The following is a 17,695-nucleotide window of genomic DNA, read 5'->3' as shown; positions in this document are numbered from 1 at the left end:
TTAAATGGTATATATTTTGGTCTGATGAATGTGCTATAGCAAAGAACCCATGCAAGCAGTAACTATAAGTTAACAAAAGAATGATTTCTATCAAAGCTAAGTGGACTTTCGGAGGAAATTCACAATACAATCTAGAGCAAAACTACAGAGGATTTCCACGGGTTTTCCCCTCAAGATTTTGCTTGTTTTGCATCCATTAGTTTCTAGGTATTTGTTGCATGAGTTTCATTTTACACTATGCTTATGAGATGAGAGTTATACCTTGCATGCGATCCATGATACATAATGTTGTTTCTTCACATTATTTCTGTTAAAACCTACACTTGTTCAGTATATGAAGTCAAGTAGCCAATAACAATGGGGCCATTCAGGTTTTCCTTTTTTTCTTGTAGTATATGAAGTGCATATATTTTTAAATCATTACATTGATGTCGCCGACAGTGCCGCCATACATGTTCCTTCTGTCGTTGTCGTCTGAAGGTAGATAATTGATCAGATGATCCCAAGCCTCTCTCTCTCATCAAATTTGAGAACATGTTTCCAGGTCTTACAACATATATATCACACAATCATCTATTACTATGCTCATAATTTGATCTCGTGACAGAAATTAAGTGAAGGGGGGCAACTGATTGGAGGAGGGAAACAAGTAATATATTTTTCTTTCCTTTACTTGTACCCTCTAAAAGGTTGCCATTTCTGTGGTAGGTTGGAGAGTAACCAAGGTATGTATAAGGTGAGTATATTCTTTTCAAGACTTGTGTTTTCTCTATCACTCAATGGCAACCAAAAAATTGTGTGGGTACAATTATCATTTATAATGTTTCTGTTATTTGCAGATAACAATGGATTTGCTAGACTAGTATGGTCCTGATAGAGTTCTTGATACACCAAACACATAGGTTATAAACTTAAACCCTTGAAGCAATCATTCATATATGTTCATAAGTTGTAACATTTGTGTGATAAGTTTTGGAGTTTATGTAGTGCCAATATGCTTTCCTTTTGTTCAAGCTAGTTTTACTAGCATTGGCATGGTGCCGTCTACCAAGGTTAGACTTGTAGTGTAGTTCATGACATTGAACTTCCCGATACATAATTATGAGATGATAGTCATTTCACTTTCAAAAATTCCTTAAAATGCTAGTTTATTGAATAACCTCATTATATGGTTGCGTTGATATTTCTCACTGCTAGTGTTCTAAGCAGCTTAAGTTATAGTGGTTGTGCTAACACTATGTACTTCTTAGAAGAAGGGACCGATGCATGAAAAGATATATTATGCATAGTACTATAATTAGTGCGTAGAAAAGCTTTGCGTTAGTGACTGCATTCACCAACTAACCATCTTGTATTTGTCAGAAGCCATTCATGTGGTATCATTTGCTAAGAAGTGTTGAAAATGCTAAGGAAGATGACGAGAGCTTGATGATGATATTGGGTTCAATTAAATGAATCAGGCAACACTTATTTGCTACTCCCCGTTCCATAGTATAAGATGTTATTACAACCTATTACCACAGATCCTCATGTTATGTTCGACAACAACCGTGATGGAACCGTTGACATGAGGGAGGTCCTTTGCAAGCTGTCCAGCCCGAGGAACTCCCGGGGCGATGATGCTCTGGGCTCTACTTTTAGGTAAACCCGACAAACGCATTTTGCATGAGATGGTTCTTGCAATGATCTTACCAATTGCAGTGGCAAGCAATGCATGTGGATGTCTAATTCCGAGAGATTCCTAACTCTGACTGAAAACATAATAAAACACTACTATTTCAAACGTACGATGCCGATCGATCAAGCATCAGCACAAGTAGAAGCTGGCATCGATGCTTCGAGTAAGCAGGAGGTGCAGTACTACATCTAAATACTTCAAATAATACTACTAATTTTACATGCTTAGTAGAGTAGGAAGAACTTCAAGATTTGTATGGTAATTTTGAATTTTTCTCAAAGTGTACATATTCATATCCTGAAGCAAATAATTTATGTATTGTTTTGTAGGGGTTTTGATTATTCTAAGAACAACCTTTTGGAGTTTGGATTACTCTGAGTAATTATTGTAGGAGTTGGAAGTGTGCTGCGTGCCCGGCTACGACTGCTTGCACTACATGAGTCTCCCAGCGCAGGTCATCTCTCCCACCGTTCCCCTCCTTCCCCCTCCCTCCAGATTTCATTGTAGCTTTCATGTGAAAGAGACTACATCATGCATAAGAAGAGCATATTCACATTTCATTGATGCGTGCGCATCAGCAGTGAGCTTTTGTGCTAATTTACTTCATAATGATGACTAATACTGCAAATGTTGGCAGATACTCTACTTTATCTTGTGACACACTTAGATCATATCACTAGATTTTGTTTAGATATAATTTCAACAAATGTACCTGGAATTATTTGTGTTCGTAGCAGATACTTATTTTTTCCGTTGGCTGAAATTTTGTTTAGATATTTGTTGTGATGTAACATGTAAAAGCATAATTGCCCTAATGTTGTTTATGTCTGAGACTACAGTATGCTCCCTGTTTCAGGAACGAAATAACCAAACTTGTAGGATTCTCCTGGCAACGCTTTGTCTCTGTTGGTGAAACTAGAGAAGACTGCAAAAATGAACAGATAAGGAATTAGCATGTTTTCTTTATATTTCATATCATGATGTCCATGTGGTGCATATCGTACTTTATAATCTTAAAATTTAGTAACCTGTGTTTAAATCTTTTTTTCGAGAAACTTGTGTTTAAATCAGAAGATATTTTTTTTTTTGCAAAGCTACATTTAGTTTATTTGCAGCTAGCAGCGCCACTATAACCTTGAATTCATTGTCTCGCATGCTTGGGTGAGGCAATGCTCCCTGTCCAGTGTAGGGGACATGTCTCAAACAGTTTGAGTTCACATATTTTCTTGTTGACAAGTTTTTTTTACACATTTTGCAGGTTTATATCAGGTGCATTCAGCCAAGTCAAAACAAGACACAAACAAATCAGTTATTAATATACAAAGCCAACATATCAGCAACACAAAACAAGATTCATGCACACAACCAACATTACAGTGCAAAAAAGAAGCGCTCTCACGAGGCTTGCAATGGCGGCCCCAATTACTAGTGATACATCACTGATCACGAGGGAGGACAAAAGAAAAAAAGAAGGCATCGACCACGCGTAGGGTCACCCGGTGACGAACCGTGTACACTTGTGGAAATCTTGGCTCGCACGAAACGTCGACGTCGCCGCGCCCGACCTGGCCACCCAAATCCAAGCACGCAACTCCCCGCTGGGATCCCCTGCGCCGGACGGACGCAGCACCCCGGCAGAGCCCAACACTCGTAGGACTCCACGCGTCCCCGGGCACGCGCACGAGCCCCCCAATCCCCCGCACCGCCACGCGTCCCCTCCGCCTCCCCTTTATACCGCTCTCACGAACGCCTCTCCAACCTTATACTCTCTCTCTCTCCTCCGTCCCCTTCCCTCCTTCCATCTGACGCGCGGGGCCCACCCGTCAATCTCCGTCGCCCTCCCCCGCCGCCGCCGCTCGCCGGACGGCAGGGCCCGGCCGCGAGGGTTCCCGCGGATTCTGCACGCCTGCCTCCCGCCTCTTCCGCCGCAGCCGTCGCCGATCCGGGCCGATCGCGCCGTCCGTCCGTCTCTAGGGTTTCGCTCCTCGCGGCCCCTCCGAGGCTGTCCGAGAGATCCCGATCTCCCTGGCCTGGACGCGCCAGGCTCACGTCCCGGTGATCGGCGACGCTCGATTTGGACCCCCGTCGAGGGGCGCAAGCTCGCGGGGAGGGGCCATGGCCTCGAGCCTGCTCACCACAGACAAGAGGTGCGAGATGCCTATCCCCTCGCGCGCACGACGCGATTTCCTCTCCCTCGTCGTTTTGAATTTCGTCCGCGACTGGATGCGCAGGGCCTTTGCATTGTTGCGCGTGGTGATTCTGGCGACGCTTGCTATTTTTGTTTTAAAATTACAAATATCAGTTTTTTTAATCATCGATTTGTAGTAGTGCTTGGCGGATGGTAGTATTTAGCTTTGGTGTCGTTCGAATGCTAGTTTCCGGATCGGAAGCATGCCAGGCAGAGTGCATTTCTAGGTTGTCTGGTTCAATTCTATGCTGTCCGACGGTTAAGCAATCCAGTTGTGTGGTATGGTATCTGCGTGGCAGCGTCATGGCACCAGATGGTCGCAGATGAGCCCGTGCTCTTCTTTCAACCGAGCAAATATGTATTTATAGCTGATATGCTTCGTTTCCTCTCAGTGTATATTTATCAAATCCTTTGAACGGCAGAAAGTCAGTTATCTGCTTTCTCTTAAAGGAAAAAAGAGGAGCTGTCTTTTGTCCAAGGGCAGACTGCTCAGGTTCTTGTTAATTCAGTCAGTGAACCTTTATGAATGATTCGACCGAGTATGTATTTAGTGTATCGAACAAAACTTTTATCAAGAATACAAGATGCAAGTCCAGGCTCATATCACGTTTCATCTTGACCTATCAGCAGACAGGAGTGCCCAAGCCTTTTTTGGGCCGTTTTCACCTTCTATTTGTAAGCCCGTGTTTTATTGGTTAAGTGGTATTTGAACAAAAAGTTTTGAATCCTTTCGATGGCATACTGTCAAGCAGCATTTGGCATAACTCTGCACTCTTCCATCTCTCAGCCATAATCATTCGGAAACACTAAAAATCTGATGGCAAATCTGACGTTTTTCATGGCAATTTACATTGGTGTAATAACGGCAAATTTAGTTTGCAAGCCAAAAAAATGAACTGAGGCGGATTTGCCATACTCGCCAACTAAACTTGCCATCCTCGGAGAACAAAATTTGCCTTGAAAAATGTTTTGATTTGCCTAAAAAATACAATTTGACGTCAGATTTGTAGTGGAGTCCTAATTATTTCTGTGTATTAAATTTGTTAAATGCTTTATGTACTGATTTGCAATGCCATTTGATAGAATGTTTGTAGTTCTCTTCCCATAGATGGATGATTAAGCTCCATTCATTTATCCTTCTGAGACTCGATATTTATATTTATACGCAATATGTTTTTTAACACTATGCCTCACATAATCAGGTTAACGCGCTTAATAATTGTTGCTTAGTTATATAGCACTGCTGCTGATGTACAATGTGTGTACTTTATTATTCTGTACTGCTTTCTGCAGATGGGCAGCTCCTACAAGGAAATCTGGCATGACTGTTCTTGGAAAAATCCCAAAGCCCATTAATTTGCCAAGTCAGAGGTAACAGTTTTTGTATTGGACATTGTAAGCGAAATCTTATCTTTGTGTACTTCTATGTGAACTGATTTAGTAGTTCTCATGAAGGTTGGAAAATCAAGGTCTTGACCCCAATGTGGAAATCGTTCCAAAGTGAGTCCCCACACTCATTGCTATACCACACTTTTTTTATCCATTCTTTTTGAGATTTGATGCTACTCATTCAGTGTTCTCAATAGTTTTTAATAATTTCTAGTGATGAGGTTATCATTTTGATTTTAGGGGCACCCTCACATGGGGCAGCAAACCAGGACCTACAACACCAAATGCATGGAATTCCTCATCACTTCTATCTCCCAAGAAGGATGGAAATTCTGGTGCACCAAGCCAATTCAATGGCCGTCCCTCTTCCGGTGGAGGTTCAAGGCCCTCAACAGCTGGAAGTGAATCTCTTGACTCTCCTAATGCTTGGGGTCCAAATTCTCGTCCGTCCTCAGCATCTGGCACATTACCATCACAAAATGTACCAGTGGTCACAAATCGTCCTCGAAGTGCAGAGACAAGACCAGGAAGCTCACAGCTTTCTCGGTTTGCAGATAACCCCTCAGATAATATGAATGTATCGATAAGGACTGTTGACAGATCGGTAATGCACAATAATTACTTTATATGGCTTGGGCGTCAGCAATCGGAGCCTACTTAATATGTTTGTTCTTAACTATGTAGGGATCTTCACATGGGCATGCGTTTACTCTAAGTACCGGTGATTTCCCAACACTTGGTTCTGAGAAAATTTCTGAATCAAACAGTCAACGAGGTAATCTGCATGCAAAATGTATTATATTTTTTATATGGCCATGACTTCTTACTGAATATTTGGAATTCTTGATTGTATTGATCATATGGTATGCTGATATATGCCATATCTGCTAGATCTATTTCCGCAAATCTCAGTTCTTTGTTCTGACTGATCTGATTTCAAATTCAAATGACGTATATTCAGTTGATATACAAGATAATTTCTCCTTACAGTTCAGCCTTTTATTCTAGGTCATAGTTCAAAAGGGCGCCCAACTTCTAGTTCTGGCAAAGATGGAACCCAAAATGATATGGGGAAGAGCCTACCTGCTGGTATTTAATTTCACCGTTTTATACTTTCTTATGTCCTTACCGTCTTGCTGTTGCATGTATATATGTATTATGGTCTGACCACTTAATCGGATACCGTTTCTTGTTTTAGGATCTGGCGAAGTAGTTCGACCACCTAATAATCAACCAGCAGATATCATGAAGACAGACCAGCAGGCACATGATGGAAGTGCTCCCTTTCCTGCCACAGGTCATCCAAATGAAGCTCAGCAGCTACAGCCATACCCTCCTAACTATTGTATGCCCCTTCCGCAGTTTGATTCATGGCGTGCACCTCCTGGCCATCCACCTGAGGGAATGTGGCATAGAGGACCAGGTGGCCCATACAGACCAGTTGGTCCCTCTAGCAATTTCCCTGTAGAACCATTCCCTTATTATGGTCAGTTCCCACCCAACTCAGAAGCAGCAGCAAGGCAGGGCTCAGGGCATGGTGGATATCACTCGAAAAATGCCGATGCATATCATTCTATGACTCCTAATTCGTATGTTATGAATCAACCTGTTATTCCAGTCAGGCCAGTTTACCAGGGCCCAATCCCTTATGATGGATATTATGCTCCTCAACGTCCAAATTTCAATAATGCCAATGTAAGAGATTCACCATTCGTCGGAGGCCCTCATCAACCAGGAATATTGAATCAATTTCCCAATCAGAATGAGAAATTCCAGCCTGGACATTCTCCGAGCAGAGCAGTCAAACACGAAGCAAGTCCCAAGGAGCTCTCCGAATCTGATAGAGTACATTTGATTTGTCGTGGACAAACTAGGATTTTGCATGATAACCCTGATCGTTTAGTGGGTCCTGGTGAAGTTGAAAGGAAGAGTCAGCCTGCACCACCACTTCTTCCACATCCAGATGGAAATCGAAACGATGTAAACACAAAGGCAGATACAAGGAATACCCCTAATGAAAGGAACATGGTGCTTATGAAGTCAGTGCATGATAACAGAGGTCCTAATCGTACAAGCCATTCATCTGTTTTGGAAAATGCACATTCCCATCCCAAGGAAACTGATGATGGCGCCCACCTGAAAAAGTTGAAGGAGGATAATCTTCCGCTTGATCAGCAACCTATCATTAAGAAGAATGCAGCTTTGATAGAGAAAATAGGGAGTTTGAACAACAAAGCTAGAAATGTTGATGCACGAAGTGTTGCAGAAGCATTTTCAAACAAGGAAATCAAAGAGAAGCAGCTAAAAAATGCTGGTTCAAAAGCAGATCGGGTGATAAAAGATGTTCCATCTACTCCTGCCATAACTGCTTTTGCTTCTGTTTCTGGCCAGGCAGCATGTGTTTCTCCTCGTTCTCCCGTGGCACAGAAACTGCAGAAGGAATCTAATGATGGCGGTGTTGTTGGACCGTTACACTCACATTTTGCTGAAGCCAGCAAGGCTGGAAAGTTGGGTGTATCAACTCATGATCGCACACATAGGCGGGTTGATTCTTCAAGAAATAGCCACCATGGCCCTGCTAAAGACATGCCACCCAACAATTCTACAGGACATGGGCGGGGAGAAAATTATGCAACTGAATCTTTGCCAGTAGTTCAAGTGAGGAATAGTCAGCATGACCAGCCTCCGGAGCATGTTTCGCAGGTGCCACCTGATGACATGCCAGCTTCACCCGATTATGAATCTCAGGCATGTTTGCAGATTTCTTCTGGCAATACTTTTTACAGTGGAAGAGTTTGATTATGAATTTTATGATACAGTAGAAAACCGAATTAATTAACTATGTATGTTCGGAAAATATTTGTGCAAGAAAAACCCAATAAAATTATTTTCATGTAGCCAAATCATATACTTCCATTTATAGATGTACATCGTTTCTAGGAGGGAGCTACTTTCTCAGCTCTCACAAGTAATATATCTCTTCACATATCCATTAAAAGTATGAGGGCATGTATAGTTCATTACTGCACTTCGCAAAACTTTAGTTGTGCAAGTGTGACTGGTAGATGTTTTGCTTCATTAGCACAATTTGTTAGCCTTGGGTTCTGCAGCACGTGTGTCACAGACTCAGGCTTTTTGAAAGCCTGCAAGGTTGCAACCAATTTGTGGTGGTCAACCAAACATGCCATTGACACCCTGCATTAGTCAATTCATATTCATCAAGTGCATTTCAAACAGCCTGTGGTTTGCTGTTGGCATTGTTAGTCCATAATACATTGCCGTATCTTGTATATTTGTATATGAGCTATTGTTTGGACTTCCATTTCAATTAACAAATGTTGTCATTAAATAGGTTTTGTTAAGTAAGGATTGTTGCTGTTTGTTACCACATAACATATTTGTGTGTATTTTCATTATTGATGCGCGGTCAGGTTTTATCTAAAATTTCGAATCTCAATAAATGGTACTAATGGCCTAAAACCTCTTATATTTGGTTACGGAGTTAGTATAAAACAACACAAAATATTGTACCATATGCTGCTGTGCATGTCACATGACTTGTTCTTGTAGTCTACCATCCTTTCATACCCTTGCATTCTTTAATGCCACATTTGGTTTTGTGCCATTACTGCCTGCTTACCAGTCTTATGTTATTAAATAGACATACTCTGTTTACAATACATATATCACAGCAGATTAAGAAGTTTTACTACATTGGGTAACTTTCTTAATAACCTGTGCAATTCTGCTAATATGCATACTGATGCCAATAATACCAAGCCTTGTTGCCTACTAACTTGTATTTGATCGTTGCATTTCCAATTCAGCGTGTAAAAATGAGGGAGTTGGCTGTACAGCGCGCCAAACAATTGCAAGCTGAGGAAGAAGAACGGACAAAGCGACAAAAGGCAAAAGCTCTTGCAAAATTGGAGGAGCTGAACAAGCGTTCATCAGTACATCAGAAGAATTCCAGTGATCCACCACCAGAAAATGACGACGTGCATAATAAGCCAAAGGCTGGAGTTGATGGGAGTACTGAACCTGCATCTTCAACTGCTGAATCACATGATGTTCCTGTATTGGATAATGTTAGTATTCTTCAGCCACCAAATGAACCCAAGGATACTGCAGTTCCTGCACAGCCCATGTCTACTCTACTACAGGCTGAGGGTACAGGTAAAGATCTTTCTGGTCATAACACTTCAACCTCAGGCATGAACACACAGAGCAACATGATGGAGCATATAGCCCATAAAAGTATATCACAGTCACATGATCTCAGTGTTACAAAGCCTAGGCAGGGCTACAGAAAAAGGCATGCTGTTTCAGAGGATAAAATTCTTGGTGAGAACTCAAGTGTGGCAGTAAACACAGAAAATGTTAAGAAAGCTGTTGAGGTTTCTTTGGACACATCAACTGCTGTTGTTACATCACATGATGATCCCCCAGCCCACAGCAAGAAGAGTGCCAGGAACTCGAGAAATAAGAAAAAAGTTGATGATGCTCCTGCTGCTTCTAAATATCCACCCATGGTTGTTGGTCAGCAGAATGCACCAAGCATCTCCAGTGAGCCAAAAATAAAAACCGCTGGTGTTATCATTAGTAGTTCTATACTTCCTGCTGAAAATACTGTGCTTACAGTTGGAAGTATAACCGTGGGTGGTATTTCATTTGGATCTTTCAACCAGGAGCGCCTGAAATTACCAGAGGAAGCTCAGAGCACTGCAAATAGCCGCCCAAAACCTCAGCAAGCAAAAGGATCAAAAAAGATTCAACATGCTATCCGACCTGTCGAGAAGCCACATGGGAATGAGAGTGTTGTCTGGGCACCAGTTAAGCCATCAGGGTGGAATGAACCATCTGAGGAAGCTGACGCAGCAGTAGCAGCCAGGCCTAAGACAATTGGAAAGGGCACCACCGATGGGGAGAATGTCACACGAACTAAGAGAGCTGAAATGGAAAGATATGTGCCTAAGCCACTGTCCAAAGAGCTTCAACAGCAGAATCTGGAACAAAATTTACCTGTAGAAAAATCCTCTGTGGAGAACAAGAGTAATGATAATGAGAAGTTAACCGCTGCTAAAGAGCCCAAGAAATGGGAGGACAAAAAAACTAGTAGAGGGCATGGAAAGTCTCATTCTTCTTGGCGCAGGAGGAATGCAGATGACTCATCTTCGGTGGTACCAATACCTTCTGAGCGAGCAGACAGCTATCAAGAATCACATGAAGTTCAGAGGCCTTCTGATAAGCATCAACAGCTTGAACCTGACAAGCAAGCCGATTATGCTGCCGGGAATAGTTTGGCTCCAACTGAAGCAGTTGAGTTACCTGCCAGTGCCGCAAAAGAACATGCTGCAACTAACAGGCAAAGGAGGCAGCATGTTAAGGGCCCAAAAAACGAGGCAAGTAACTACTCAAATGAGAACAGAGATGGCAGGAAAGATGTGAATCACATGTCAACACGGGGAATGGATGCAAACTCTTCTGAACATAGAAACATGTCTAAACCTGAGGTGAAGAGCAGCGCAGCTGGTACACACTCTAGAGCACACTGGAAACCAAAATCTTCACATTCCCAGAGTAACTCACAGGGCAATAATACCACTGAAGGTCAGGTGGACAGTGCTACTCTGCAAGACAGCAGCAATCATAGTAGTAATCAAGGTAAAGGTGACATGACAAATGTGGATGAGAACCAGAAGGGCGAGAGTCACGAAAATGCAGAACAGCAGCAGCTTAATCATGCAACCCGTCGCCAGGGACAGCACAACGGGAGGTATCACAGGGGAAGTGGCGCGCACAGGGGAAGGGGTTATGATGCTGGGCAGCCAAGCCATGGCGCAAATGCAGAAAGGCGGAGGGGTAGCACTCATCTTGAATACCAGCCAGTTGGCTCCAACAAACCCTCAGACTTCCAGCAGAACCCAAGTGCCGATGAACAAAGTGCAGGGCCTCCAGCTCCAGGACCAGTGTACAGGGAGCGCGGCCACAACAGGGGCCACCGCCCCCCTGGTGGTCACTTTGTCAAGCGGAATCCTGCCCCTGCCCCAGCCACAGCCCCAGCTCCAGCTCCAGTTCCTAATTCTTACCGAGAAGAATGATCTTCCCTTGCCCCCATGATTGCTGAGATTTAGGAACGTCGAGTCATTCACAACAGGTAGGCAAATGAACTATTTCAGTATTCTAGTTTACTGCCTGTACAGGCAGCTTGTGTGATCTCATTCCCCTCATGGCTAACATGTTCAGAGGCTAGCAGGTTGAATGTTTCTCGGCAGTGGCGAGGCGGTCGACGGTCGGGGTCACCAGTAGGTTGTAATGTTTTTTTTGTTCCCAGGGCTGTTGGGCCTTAGCGTGTGATTGTTAATTTTTCCAAAGAACATCCCTTGCTTCGGTGAGATGTGATGCTTTAATTGTACTAACGGAGTTGATTAAGTACTGGGATGCGAAAATGCTAGTAGTGTTTGCTAACGGGAACAGAAGCGTTGTTTTTTTTTTTACTTATTTGTTGGTATTCGGTACATGAAAGTTGGTGTCATGTGTTGTGTTTCCGTTGACTGGAAGATAGGCTTGTCAGGAATAATTGACTTCTTTTGTACAATATGGTTGCAACGAAGGCCCTTGTACGATATTACCTTTTCTTTTATTCAATGTGAGCTCCTGGTTTCGTTCACCTAATCTTTTGATAGGTACTCCCTTCCGTCTTGGAAAAGTTGTCCTCATGGTCATTTTACAGAAACACCCTCAGCTAATTCCCGACACAGCCCGCACTCCTCGTCTTCTCCGGTCGACACTCCGCCGCTCTGACATAGGCGCCGTCTTCTCTGGTTGACACTCCGCCGCTCTGACATAGGCGCATGGACGCCGGTCGCCGGAGATCCCCTGCTTCGCGCTACTCCCCTGCTCTCCCGCGCGTCCGCCGCCGCAGCTGCCTCCTCCGCCGCTCCCTTCTGCCTCGCGCAGCCCCCCAGCCTCCCTTGCCTGCCTCCCGAATCTTCCCTCTTTTACCCAAAAAATTGTTTCTTCTTCCTCCCGCCGCGTCTCCTGCTCGCGGCCACCCCTCCCTCCTAGCGTTGATGGAAGAAGCATGGCCGGCCCTCGGCCCGACGGCCTGCGACGCGGCCTTCCCACCCCCGCCCCGGCCCCCATGGCGTGGGGCGCGGCGGGAGACGGTGGCCAAGGAATCGTCCGCGCAGGCGGTGAGCAGAATCGTGTCCAGCTGCGCCAACTCGAGCGGCCTGGCCGTGGCCGCCGTCGACGCCAACGCCGCCATCTCGGGCGGCGCCGTGCTCGCCTCCACTGCGGGCCGGCAGGTCACGGTGCTCGAGGAGGTGTGCGACGCCGCAGCACGCCGGAGGCTCGCGCTCCTGCCCACCCCCGTCGAGACCGTCGACCTAACCCCTGAGTTCGTCAAGAGAGGTCGACTGTTTACTTAATCCAGCCTAGCACCTCGTACTGCTACTTTCATTTGCTGAATAGAGGTTAAACTCTGCACTTTCATGGGTTTCCATTCTCTGCTCTCTATTACTGCTTGATGCTCTTTGCATTGCTGTGTTCAGTAGGGCCAGCTTGAACCGTGTGCACCAGGAAGAAGACCAGCCCAAAGTTGATGAAGTGAGACAGCCAACAGGATGCCCATGCAAATCAATTTCGAGCAAGGTGTGTGTAGATTCAGAAATGTTTAGACTGAGTGTTCACCGAAATAGTAAATCTTGTCTTTCCTAAAAACTGAATTTGTATATTCAGTCTTTGCTGAATGCCAGCTTCCAGAGTTTAAATGTTCAGTCTTGTCTTCCCTAAAAACTGAATTAGTAAATCTTGTCTTTCCTAAAAACTGATCATGTCTTCGAACAAGGTGCATATGCCAGTGTTGTGTTAACACTTAACACTGAATGTTCAGTCTTGACTTTGAATGTTCACCGAATTTGCAAATCTTGTCTTCGAACAAGGTGCATATGCCACTGTAAACCGAACAGCAAACTGAATTACTCTAAATATTCAGAAAATATCATGTTAGAAAAGATTGTGAATTACTCTGAATATTTACATGGAACAGCAAACTGAATTTTTTGACCATTTGACCTGGTGTAAACCGTAGGCAAAGCTGTTTGGATCCTCAAATACAGGAGTAATTAAAAGAGCATGTACCATCTGCAACATCTCAAGAAATTCAAAGAAATTCAGAATACGGTACAGCATCTCAAGACATCTGCCCATCTTTTGTTTTGGTCAGATGACCAGATTGTGCCAAACTGTGCCCAACCACAAAGACAAAAGGCACTAGCACCACATAGTTGCATTGACCAAATAGACTTGTTTCATGAGTGCTTAATTTGCATTGATTAAATATACTGTAATTACAGAAATTTTAGGAATATTGCTTGTCCAATCTGCGTGTAGAAATTTTAGGACTACGTGAATTAAAGGCTTTGGACTACATACTCCTATCATATGGAGCTACATACTCCTATGATATGGAGCCAAAGTGCTCTTGTATTTAAATTTTATATGGAGCCAAATTTTATTTAAGTTTGGTGACAAAATAGTTCTGCAGTTCTTACTTGAGGCCTGCCAAATTATGTATTATAGTGTTGCCTAGAGCTACTCCCTGAGCTTAAAAGTCTATTCAGGAAAACCTTTTATATGAAACCAATCTTCTTCCCTTCAAAAAGTTTGTTCCTTACAAATTATTAAAAGATGCTTCAGTGACTTCTGAGAGATTAAAAGTCTCCTTGTTCATTTTGGTAACTAGAGGAACATGACGGCCATTCCTTACAGAAACATGGTAACTTCAACAGAAGAAACATCAATCAACTCTTGTACTGCTCTGCCTCCTGCTTGCTTTTTAGGCTTTCCAGTGACATGATATTTTCATTCAGAGGAGGTTGCACTGCTCTGCTCTCTGCTTGCTTTTTAGGCTTTCAAATAATTCCAAATTAATTCAAATAAATCTAGCTAATTCAAAGAATCCCAAATTAATTCAAATAAATCTAGCTAATTCAAATAATTCTAGCTAATTCAAATTAATTAAAAGTACTCCTTGTTCATTTGAGCACGTACTCCTAGTGTGAAAAGAAAACCATGATGAATTAAGCAAGTACTCCTAGTCTAACACAATCAAGTACTCCTCAAGTACTCCTAGTCTAACACAATCAAGTACTCCTAGTCTAACACAATCAATTTTCAGCTTGTACAAAATACTGAAAACTACAGTAGAAACAATGACTAAACAACAATAATTCTGTAGTTTTCTCAAATTTTTGCAGTATGTAGACTATTTAGAAATTCAGAGATAATGAAAAGATTGTGCTAGGATGTTCTGAAGCTAACTGAATGTTCTGAAGCTGTCAATTTTTTAATATAGATTGTGCTAGGATTGCACAAATTGATGTCACTTTTTTATATAGATTGGGCTAGGACATTGTAGGTTACTGAATTTGCCTCGCTCACTCTGCTTTTGACTGAATTAGTGCATCAAGTGATGTCACACTCCACTTCTTCATCCTGCTACTGACTGAACTGGTTTTGAGCTCACTAACTGATGCCACTCGCTCACTCACTGCTCTCAGGGAGGTTGTGCGGCACCGAGCGGATGTACGGCGAGGTCTTCGAATGGTGTCAAGTCACCCTTGCCATATGGAACATATGTAAGCTCTTCCTGCTAACCTACAGGAGTACATTTTCGTGCTTCAAGTCTGAGCCTATGTATGGAAAATGCATGCTTCAAGTCTGAACCTATGCACTCCATTTTGTGGTGATTAGTTTCCACTTCTATGTGCACTAAGAAAAAGAAGCCTGAACATGGCATGCATGCTTTCTTGTGGTGTTAGCATCCCAGCACTGATCAACACAACTTGTCCTCACAAGCACATAGAAAATGACAGGTTCTGAACATCAAGTTGACTGAACACAACTTGTCCTCACAAGCACTTTTATTTGTTCTATGAAACTTCTTGTAATATGCATATTACATCATTTAAATTCAGTGTCAAAACATGGAAAAATTCAGTTGTCAAAACACCTCAAACATGGCCAAATTCATATCAGTCCAAAATTTTCATGTTTCAGAGAAGTTTACAATTTTTGTGGCCTCTTGATACAATTTTTTTATCAAGAACTGTCAATTTTGCATCCATTTAACTCCATTGATGGTGGAACAGGAGGAGCAGCAGCAGCACAAGGAGCAACTCCTTACAGTAGCAGAGGCAGTCGCCGACAGCAGCAGCAGATGCAGTCGCCAACAGCAACAACTGGTCCGCGCGGACTCGATCGGGCGGACTGCAGCGGCAGAAGTAGGTGGCGGGCGAAGGCAGCGGCAGGCGGCAACGGCAGGTGGCGGACGGACGGCAGCGGCAGCAACAGGATCCCGCCACCGGGGAAGACCCGCGTGGCCCTGCCTGCCAAAGTCAGGGAGAGGGAGCGGCGGCTGGGGTTGCTGCAGGCACGAGGAACCTGCGCCGGCGAGGAGAGCGACGAGGAGGAGGCGCCCGTCGAGGAGGAGGCCGCCTTGGAGGAGCAGCTACAGTCGGGGTCGGGCTCCTCGGAGGAGCAGCCGCAGTCGGGGTCGGGCTCCTCGACGACGCAGGCGGCGCCGGCGCTGGAGGCGATGCTGCTGCCCCGCTCGCCGGCCGTGCTCGAGCCCCTCGATCTCCTCCCTCCTCCGGGACGCGGATGTGCTGCTCCTGTCCCTCGACGACGCGGCCGTCCTCCTCGGCGATCTCGTGGCCGACAGCGGCGGCGAAGTCCACGGGCAGGTCAGCGGGGCGGTGGGAGAGCGCGGCCAGGGCCTCGCTGGCGGGGGCCGGACGGTGGATGGATCGGGCGACGGAGGAAGGAGGAAGAAGCTGAGGGGGGCTGATTTGCAACAGTTTAAAACGTAGAAAGGGTTTTTCGCAAAATTAAAGTTGAACTAAGTCGCGGACAACTTTTCCCGGACGGAGGGAGTATGCATTTTTTTTGACGGGTTGATAGGTATGCAGTTAACTGTCGCCTGTACCAACAAAAGAGTGTCTTCGTATCAGACTAGCAGCATATGGCCGCTGGATGAGCAGTGTGCCCCCTGCGCACAGCGCACCTCCCGTCCGAAGTTTTCAAAATTATAAAAACCGACGAAGTTGGTTACGTGGGATTTGCTAATAACTGCTGATATTTAGAAAACTAATTCAACGGTTTCCATATTTCATACACTAGTACAAATGCTCATGCGTTCAACAGACAAAAAAAGCAGTAAAATATGCTTTGTGTGTACCATTGTGGGAAAATTTTGTTTTTGTCACTCTAGTTTTTGCCAACTTTACTTATGCAACTTTAGAATTTGACATTTCACTTTTGCCACTCTTAGCTTTTGACAATATATCACTTTTGCCAATGGCAAAAGCAAAAATTTTACAGTGGCAATTGTGATACATATCAAAAGCTAAGAGTGGCAAAAGTGAAATGAAAAATTATCGTTTTTGCCACGAAATGGCATTTATGATGTATTGTCAAAAGCTAAGAGTGGCAAAAGTGAGATGTCAAATTCTAGAGTGGCATAAGCAAAGTTGGCAAAAACTAGAGTGGCAAAAATAAAATTTTCCCTACCATTATGCATCATTTCTTATATTCAATTCTGATTATCTCTTTGTAGAGTATGAAGTGTGGATTTGAAGAGGCCACCTTAACGGCCTTCATACGATGAAGGAGTAGTTGTGCATGGAATAGTTTGTCAATCGTTTTATTATGTACTTCTCGAGAAAACATGAATATTGTATTTTTACAAAGTAACATTTTTGAAATCTTTTATAATTTTTATGGAAAGGTGATTTTTAAGATTTGCATTTTTTAACACACGATCTTTGAAAATAATGTTAATTTTATTTATTTTTTAGAACATTTTTAAATGCAACCATTTTACAAATAATTGATAATTCTTTTGGAATACTGAATATAAAAATGATGAACATATTTTAGAATGAGAACAATTTTTGAAGTAAAAAAGCTTTTGAAACAATATTTTTCTCAAAAAACGCACACTTTGTGTCTGCAGTAAAAAAGAATTGTTGGTTGAACATATAATATAGAGCATTGTTGAGAAAATCGTTAACTGGTAGCTGCTCGGTTGGCTGGCGAGTAGAGGATTAATAGGTTTCGGCAAGTTAATCGGCCATTTAATCAATTAATCGGATGATTTATCGCATTATCGGCTACTCGGTGACTCAATAAGTAGGGATTAATCGTTAAGTTAACTGGTTAATCGGATGAATTATTGAATAGGGATATAGAGTTCAGAATGTCATAATCACGACCTTCAATGGCGCCTTCCTCGACTTATCACTATCACCAGGTGAAAGAGAAGTAGTGGATGTATTCTGAGTGGGATACACCGATGCTGAAATTGCTGTATACAATTTAAAAGTTTAATAACTAATCCAAAACGGAGACGCTACGCGTCGGCCGGCAGATCT

At 43.4% G+C, this 17,695-nt stretch overlaps 2 protein-coding genes across 6 annotated transcripts; both read left to right on the top strand.

Annotated features, from left to right (window-relative positions):
* The first annotated feature begins 3,434 nt into the window (after positions 1–3,434).
* LOC123110725 (protein MODIFIER OF SNC1 1) lies at positions 3,435–11,750 on the top strand. 2 transcript variants are annotated; one of them, XM_044531315.1, is made up of 9 exons: positions 3,435–3,825; positions 5,160–5,237; positions 5,322–5,366; positions 5,496–5,859; positions 5,940–6,030; positions 6,264–6,344; positions 6,454–8,003; positions 9,083–11,412; positions 11,509–11,750. In XM_044531315.1, exons 1-8 carry the CDS (start codon positions 3,794–3,796, stop codon positions 11,354–11,356), a joined length of 4,515 nt encoding a protein of 1,504 aa, XP_044387250.1. In that variant the 5' UTR covers positions 3,435–3,793; the 3' UTR covers positions 11,357–11,412; positions 11,509–11,750. The 2 variants fall into 2 exon arrangements, with proteins under 2 accessions (XP_044387250.1, XP_044387249.1); XM_044531314.1 differs by having other exon boundaries at positions 3,436–3,825; positions 11,512–11,750.
* A 253-nt stretch (positions 11,751–12,003) lies between these two features.
* LOC123110726 (uncharacterized) lies at positions 12,004–16,398 on the top strand. Of its 4 annotated transcripts, none has more exons than XM_044531317.1 (5): positions 12,004–12,671; positions 12,812–12,911; positions 13,351–13,442; positions 14,822–14,899; positions 15,413–16,398. In XM_044531317.1, exons 3-5 carry the CDS (start codon positions 13,395–13,397, stop codon positions 16,130–16,132), a joined length of 846 nt encoding a protein of 281 aa, XP_044387252.1. In that variant the 5' UTR covers positions 12,004–12,671; positions 12,812–12,911; positions 13,351–13,394; the 3' UTR covers positions 16,133–16,398. The 4 variants fall into 4 exon arrangements, with proteins under 4 accessions (XP_044387252.1, XP_044387251.1, XP_044387254.1 ...); XM_044531316.1 differs by having other exon boundaries at positions 12,004–12,733; XM_044531319.1 differs by lacking the exon at positions 13,351–13,442 and having other exon boundaries at positions 12,109–12,671.
* The last annotated feature ends 1,297 nt before the right edge of the window (positions 16,399–17,695 follow it).

Source organism: Triticum aestivum, chromosome 5B (genome assembly GCF_018294505.1).
Source record: "Triticum aestivum cultivar Chinese Spring chromosome 5B, IWGSC CS RefSeq v2.1, whole genome shotgun sequence".
Lineage (NCBI taxonomy): Eukaryota > Viridiplantae > Streptophyta > Magnoliopsida > Poales > Poaceae > Triticum > Triticum aestivum.
The sequence above is the reverse complement of the archived record's forward strand: the minus strand, read 5'-3'. Positions and strand labels throughout refer to the sequence as shown.